Here is a 7,967-nt window from a genome sequence, read left to right on the forward strand (position 1 = left end):
ACCTGTCCAGGTGAACCTGCCTTCACCCTGAGTCAGCTGGGATAGACTCCAGCCCCCCACGACCCTAGTGAGGGTCCACAGGGAAATCACTTGACATTAGTAAAATACATAAATCTTATTATTAAATAGACTAAAACCTACAAACAGGGTCCTGCTTGTACTTATTTGACTTTTTTTTAAAATATCTTAAGAAAAAAGAAATTCCTTCAATAACATTAAAGATCATCTACATAAAAATGTTTTCTTTTTTTCTTGGTCGCACTGTGATCGTGTGTATGTTTGGATTGTGCACGATATGGTCTTGTTCTTCCTGCAACTTTCCTTCAGGATGACGCCTCCGTTTAACAATTGTAACGTTTGTCTAACTCGACCTCTGTTTTGGAAGCAGCTTTGTTTCAATGACACACACAAGAAGTGTAAAAGCCTTATATTGCCAAAATGTACCAGTTTTGTGGCTTCAGACCAAATTTGACTTGGGAGTTGTGTATTTAAAACATTTCATGTTTGCCTTTTTGGAGAATTTCATCATTAAAAATAATTTTTAATATATACATTTTCTGTCTTTCTCATTTTCTGTCCCTCATAAAACATACTTTTATTAAAGAGCGTCTTCTAATTTTATTTCCTATATTGTCTCTTGTTTTCTTTAGTCATATTTTAGAATATTTTTATGACTTGTCTGTGTAACATGGATTTTAAAAAGAACTCTATAAATAATAATTGCTGTTATTATAAAAGTGGCATGTAATACATAGAAGTTTGTTTTTTTGGCATGCTTGTCTTATGGCAATAAGGTGGTAAACTACAAAAATCAAAAGCAGGCTGACATTGCATCAGTGTCAGTATGAAATAAATATTTCTGCACACCAACCAGCACAAATGTATTTTTTTTTTAAATCAACAGAAAACTTCTTTTTTGGAGGAATCCTCATTACTTTTCCAAACATAGATGCAGTTCAAGGTTTGTTTTTATTAAAAGACAATTAAGCATCCAGGTCCAGTTTACATTAAAAGAAAACCCGTTTTATTCACATGTATGCACCATTTTCAATTAAAAGTTCTAATAGCATCGGGCGGAAGTGACGTATGGTGCTTAGTGTTGTTATGTGCAGCTCCTAATGTGCTTCGACGAGGAACAGGCGGCTTAAACCGACAGCGATTTATTACATACCCGACACATATTCCCTTAAAATTTATTTGCGTTTCTCGACTTTCTCGTGTCGCATTTAATCTCCAGGCTATTCTCACGTGATTGGCAACTTCTCGTCTAGTGTCAGGTGGATTTTTGTCCGAAAATAAATGTGCAACTGGCTTTAAACTCAATTTATCCTCTTAGTTTGAGAAGCTAAATTAGCCGCCAGCATCCTCGAAGTCTTTTAGCAACACTTCCCATCACTGACAGGCAGCGATGGAGAAGACATGAGGACAAAGAAGAAAGGCTCGTATCGCTGTCACGTCTCACTCACTGTATCGGTATGCATATCTGTGTGTGTGTGAGTGAGTGTGTGTGTGAGTGTCGGTATGCTCGCCTCTGCTGTTGCATAATGGGCTTTGCCTCCTACTGCGGCTCGTTGTGCAGACGTTTAGCTAGCAGCACACAACCAGCTACTGTTAGCTTTGGGTTTGGGCTAAATTGTCTTACTGTGTTCACTCCAAATGTAAAGTGGAGGATTAAGTTACCAGAACTGGGGTTTCTGCTTTTATTCAGTTGCCACCTGAAGTCTTAAACTGTGAAATGGTTTTATTACCCAGTTAACGGGTTTTTCCCCCCCTAATAGCTGTAAATGGACAGGTGTACTAATGATGGCTGCCTTCCACACAGGAGAGGTCCTGCTGATGTGAAAGCTGCTTCCCTGTCATGGTCCCAGTCCCAGCCTCCTCCCTAAGCCCTGAACGCTAAACCCTCACAGACTTAACCGACTCCACCTGGTGAGTAGCACAGAGACGCTGCTGCAGCTTCAAATGACAGAAATAGGAATGGAAGGCAGATACATGTGTTTCATGCTTTCATGTTTTTTGCAACGCCTGTACATCTAACGGAAAGCGTATTTGAATTTCATTGTCACGCCATCAAGGAACAACCGCTATGCACACTTCTGGCTGTACATCACCAGTGACCCAAGTGTCTATTCTTCCATGTAAACTCCTATTTCCTTGTAATGATGAGGTTAGTTGTTGTTTCCGTGTTTGCCATGGATATTCTCGGTCATCCATCCATTATCTATACACCGCTTAATCCTCAATAGGGTCAAGGGGGGCTGGAGTCCATCCCAAGCGTCACCCAGGGGCAGGGCTACACTTGGAGACAGACAACCAAGCACACTCACATTCACACCTACGGACAATTTAGAATCACCAATTAACCTCAACGTGTTTCTGGACTGTGAGAAGAAGCCGTAGAACCCGGAGAGAACCCACGCTGCACGGGGAGAACATGGAGACTCCACGCAGAAAGATCCCGGGACGCAAACTGGGGATCTTCTCGCTGCGAGGCGACGGTGCTAACCACTGAAACACCGCTCGGTCATCCAGTTCATTGTGATCCTAAAAGCTTCAGTAGGAAACAATTATGATGTTGAGAAGTGAAATGTCTTAAAGAACCAAAAAGCTTAATGTTTTGTTGCCTTCTACTGAAGCTGTTGGGCTTCCACGCTTACCCTTGTAAGTTTAACATCATAACGTTATGAACAGTGGTTGATTCTGCAGAAATGCACATTTATAGACAGTGTCCATACGAGGTGTGCCAGAAAAGTTCCAGGACTGGTGTCATAAAAGATATATTTCAAATCCACACTACAAGTTTTCATTTTCCAAGTAGTCCCCCTGCAGTCACTTCTCCAGCCTTCTCTGCCTTCACGCCGCCATGCACTCCTGGAAGGATTTTTCCAGGATCCTCCACAGCTCTGTTGTCACAGCCATCTTGATGGCATCCACGTCTTCTAAACGAGTCCCCTTGATGACCCCCTTGACCTTGGGGAAGAGGAAACGATCCCACGGAGCCAGGTGGGGTGAGTAGGGAGGTTGCTTCAGCACGGAGATGTTCTTCTCAGCCTGGATCTGTGGGATGCTCAGGGCATCGTGAGCAGGTTGTCATGGTGAAGCAGCCACGACTCGTCCTGCCACAACTCTCGCCTCTTCTGAACAAAGCAAACGCTGCAGGATCTCTTTGGAGACGTGCTGGTTGATCGTCTGAAGGGGAAAACTTGTAGTTTGTAGTTTGGGTTTGAATCTTTTGTGACACCAGTCCTGGAACGTTTCTCGCAAAGTGTCCAAAATGTCTTAAATTACAGTGGGGGCATTCCTAAGCTCTGCATTGAGCAGGAACGTGCTCTCAATCTGAGAGTCCATGAGTGTGCACAATGAGATCAGGCTTTACTGGAACACTAAAGGGAACTGAGCCATCATTAATTTTGTAAATTCCACATGTGACTTTCCTGCTGTGGCAAGTCAGAATTGAGCTCCTGAAATTTGAGAGCACTTCTTCACGCACTGTGAGCAGGAATGATTCATCAGCAGTCAGGCTGTTCTTGGATTTCGATGGTGTGTGGCAGTTTTGGAATGCCGTTTTGCCAAAGAACAAACTGTCTTGTACTTGACCTTTTTTGGCAAACATTTCTTCTCAAGATTCACACAGAAAGTTTGTTGTCTGCCGGCCCACATAATCAAAGTAAAACGATCCTGGAATAATGGGATTTAGTCACCTGCTTTCTCAACTTCAGCCTACAGAAGGCTTGTGTTCCTGTTGCTCGTATTTCATTAATACAGTTAGTATCTCTGCCAGCTGGGATGATGGTTATTACTGTAAAAATACGATGTTATTTTGCTTTTAGAAAAACCAAACGGAGCCATCACACAAGTGACCATGGTGTCCGTGGATGGGGATGTCTACTTTTATATAAACTGTCAAACAAAGGATCAGTATGAGGGATCTCAAACAATGCACTGTCTGCTACTTTTTCCAGCTCCTTCATCTTTATGAAATGAATTTCTTGCGTAATCGCCTCGTGGTCCTGGGCCTGGTGTTGTTGGCCACGTTGCTGCTGTACCTGCTGCTGCCGTCCATCCGTCAGGGCAGCATGGAGCCGTCCCTCGAAGCTCAGAGGATGGGCCTGATGGCCACGCCTCCTCCTCCACTTCCAACCATCAACGTGTCTATTCGCACCGGTCAGCTGCCAGGCGACCCTCCGCTGTTCTTTCGAGAAGCTTTGCCTATAGACGCAGCTGGACGGCAGATATTACCGAGGTATCTGATCAGATGATATGCTTCCGTCTCTGTAATCATTAACTTACAAAGAGAGTGAACAGTCCAGACGTGAAGATGATAAACTGAAATCTGTAGGAAAAGCATACAAACACAGGCACTGTTGCCAATATACTGCTCTAACATACTGTCATTGACTGACCTCTAGTTCTAAACTCTTGAGTGACAACCTTACGTCTCTGTGCAGGCTGCAGGTCGTCCTCTTGCATGGCCAGGCCTTCACATCCAAAACCTGGGAGGAACTCGGTACCATGGCCCTGCTAGCAACTAACGGATATCAAGCCTTAGCCATGGACCTGCCAGGTAGAACCCGAGCCTTATTGGATCTAATCAGAACTGTTAAAACTGGATCGTACGCAATATACACATATTACTTTAAATTTAATTGTAATGTAAAAGCAAACAAATACAAACCATAAGTTTGCACAACGTTGAATATGAGTTTGGTGAAAACACTGATGTGCAAAAAATACAATGTTTAGGAATAGAATCAGTTAGTGTTCCTAAGTTGTGCCACCTGATAGACAAGTAGACTCAAACACTCATTTTAACATAAGCAGGAGGCTGCTGTAGGGTTTTATAATGTACAGAATGCCATTTATAGTGTCTGAAGATTCTCAGTCATCCAGGTCATGGTTATTCTAGCAGATTAATCATAGCGACTGGACTCGCTTGAGTTCCTTGAAGACGTTTCACCTCTCATCCAAGAGGCTTCATCAGGCTTCAGTGGCTCCTTTAGGATATCAGTATGTGGAACTCCCAACTAGTCAGTCAGAACTATGAAGCCTTTTGGATGAGAGGTGAAACGTCTTCAAGGAGCTCAAGCAAGTCCAGTTGTTACAGTTAATCTACGAGAATAACCATTTAGAGTATTTTTTGTTTGTCTGTTTTTATAGTTTTCTGGTGAGCTGATAGCACACTCTTGTGGTTGAAGATGTTTATGCTTGATCTGAACTGAGCACATGTGATACAAGTTTGTTACACCTGAGAGGAAAATTATAATTATTATACTGTGTTTGCCAATAAACTGCCCTATTGTTGTTATGTGAGGCAGTATTCAGTGAGATGCTGGTGGGGCACACATTTCAAATTACACCCGTTTGAGTGGCAGTTGTGTGTGATGTATTGGGATTAAATAATTATCTATATATAACTCTGCTCTTTACTAAATTCTACTTGGAGGCTATGGGAAATCACCGGACTCAGAGGCTCTGAAGACGGACCAGAATCGGGTGGACCTGCTTTCGAGGTTCATGGAGTCGTTGGGTGTCAGAGCAGCGGTGCTTTTAAGCCCCTCAATGAGCGGACATTACTCCATCCCTTTCCTCATGAAGAACAGCGCTCAGCTGCACGGCTTCATTCCTATAGCACCAGTCGGCACCAGAAGCTACTCTCCACAGCAATACCAAAACATTCAGGTGAGGGAGGATTGTGACGAGCACAGCGTTAACTGGAATTATAAAGTTTGTAAAGGCCCATCTGTAAAGTTAGTAGAAGACTTCTACCATCATCAGCCCAGTCTGATTCTGTACTTTTGTGGTCCATATTTATATGAATTTAAAAGTTACCAACACAATGTATTTTTGTTGCATTGTCATGATTTACATCCACAGTAAGTCAGTAAGTTGTGTGTCGCTGCCCACTGCTGTATGAATACTTTTTACATCGTATATTCTCCCTCTTTGACTTTGTGTGCTTTCCAGACTCCCACTCTGATTGTGTTTGGAGCCCTGGACACAAACATGGGGGCCCAGTCCCACAAGAACCTGTTACAGCTTCCAAATCGCTCCGTGCTAAAGCTAGAAGGAGCTCGCCACGCTTGCTACATGGACAAACCCAGAGAGTTTCACCAAGGATTGATTGAATTCCTCAGCACGCTGAAGAGAGATGTGTAGCCGAGGAGGAAATCAAAAGAGGGGAAAAAAGAAAGAGGAAGACTTCTCCTCTAATCCGTGATTTAATGTGATGACAGCTTTGCTAAAAAAGGTACTAAGATCAGCATTATTCTCATATCATCATCATCACCCGAAAAAAGATGTTTGGTACAGAAGTCGAAAATATCGTGTAAAAATCTTACACTTAACAGTACAAACCAGATGTTGCCATTTTGAATGTATTATTTTTCAGTGTTTTCACCTAAAAATATCAGACTAGTTCATCTCAGCTTGTTGTAAAAAAAAAAAAAAAATAGCATCAGACGTGCACAGTCGTGAGTCTTGTTTCATGTGTTTCATGTCCCTCGTTGCATGTACAAACATGGAATGTGTTCGCTTCCTCGTTGCCATTTTTGTAGGTGACACGTCGGTGACTGCAGATATGCAGACGTAGCAGTTGCCTGTATTTAATAGCTTCTGTTAGTTTCTCATTTGAAAGTCTCGTAGATTAAGATCTGGTAGCCGTTCCAGCTTCCAACAAACCTTTGCTGTGTTCCGCAAAAGCAAACAGAATTGATGCATACTGTAATAAACGTGTATAAAAGAGTATGGGTCGTATAAAAAAAACAATTAAAACAAGTCACGTGTATTTATATAGTGCTAATAAAGTTATATGTAATATATTTGCAATAAGTTTGGACAATCACGAAAAAAACTTCAAGATGCGTGCATTGCTTAAAATAAAAACAAAGAAAGCTGTTCTTTGTATGTTTCAGTTGACTCCATGCCGTGTGTGGAGCTGTTGTATGATTTGTTGTTTGGAGCTTTATTGTGTTGCCGGCTCGTACAGCCAAAACGTTGTTGAAGAGAAAGTGTTTGACTCACTCGTGCATGTTTCTTTTTTTTTTTTTTTTTTGTTAAATGTATGAATCAAGGCACAACTTGTTTAAGTTTGAGTGCACTTTGGACAAAGTTGTACTGAAGTCTTTTTTTCTCTCCATGTTAATACATAAACACGACTTTAACATACTAACGCTCAGAATGTGTGTTACTTTTGATTGTGAATGTGTATTCTGCTTTAGCACCTTTACTTTAAGGTAGCACTTTGAATACTAGAATTAGGTGTTCTTGCACAACAGATTTTCTTCTGCGTGTCCAGGGTTGTGTTGTGGTGGCAGCAGCCTGAGCAGGTCGTTCCAGACGTCCCTCTACCCAGGCAGCACTGCTTCCTCTTTCCTCCTGGGTGATCCCAAGGCTTTCCCAGGCCAGGTGAGACATGAAATCCCTCTCGTAAATTCTGGGTCTACCCTGTGTCTCTTTCATTTGGACGGGCTGGAAAACCTCCAAAGGAAGCAGGTATCCTAGTCAGATCTCAAACCGCCTCTTTTCAGCAACTCTACTCCGAGCTGAGACCAGCCACCCGACGGAAGAAACCCATTTCGGCTGCTCTTATCAGCAACTTCATTCCTTTGGTCACAACCCAGGGCTCAACACCGTAGATTAGGGTTGGAACAAAGGCTGAAGAAAGATTCGAGCTTCGGGTCTTCACCACTACGGTCCAGTAATCCCACCACTCCATCCGTCCATCTCACGCTCCATTTTCCCTTCAAGTATGAACGAGATCCCAAGAATTTGGCTTGAGGCAACAACTCACCTTCAACACAGAGGAAGAAATGCACTGGTTTTCAAAAGAAAACTTAAAGACTTGGAAGTGCTGAATTTCATTCTGGCCGCTTCACACTCGGCTGCACGCTGCCCCAGTGCCCGCTGAAGATCACCGTCTGGTGAAAACAACAGAATCATGTCATCTGCAAAAAGCAGAGATGCGAAAC

The 7,967-nt window shown here is 42.7% G+C and overlaps 1 protein-coding gene across 2 annotated transcripts; it reads left to right on the top strand.

Annotated features, from left to right (window-relative positions):
- The first annotated feature begins 1,133 nt into the window (after positions 1 to 1,133).
- Positions 1,134 to 7,164, top strand: abhd14a (abhydrolase domain containing 14A). 2 transcript variants are annotated; one of them, XM_008285282.1, is made up of 6 exons: positions 1,134 to 1,473; positions 1,823 to 1,929; positions 3,963 to 4,243; positions 4,449 to 4,564; positions 5,444 to 5,679; positions 5,965 to 7,164. In XM_008285282.1, the coding sequence occupies exons 3-6, from the start codon at positions 3,981 to 3,983 to the stop codon at positions 6,154 to 6,156; spliced, it is 807 nt and encodes a 268-aa protein (XP_008283504.1). In that variant the 5' UTR covers positions 1,134 to 1,473; positions 1,823 to 1,929; positions 3,963 to 3,980; the 3' UTR covers positions 6,157 to 7,164. The 2 variants fall into 2 exon arrangements, with proteins under 2 accessions (XP_008283504.1, XP_008283514.1); XM_008285292.1 differs by having other exon boundaries at positions 1,826 to 1,929.
- The last annotated feature ends 803 nt before the right edge of the window (positions 7,165 to 7,967 follow it).

This window comes from Stegastes partitus, unplaced genomic scaffold, assembly GCF_000690725.1.
Source record: "Stegastes partitus isolate 25-593 unplaced genomic scaffold, Stegastes_partitus-1.0.2 Scaffold10, whole genome shotgun sequence".
Taxonomy (NCBI): Eukaryota; Metazoa; Chordata; class Actinopteri; family Pomacentridae; genus Stegastes; species Stegastes partitus.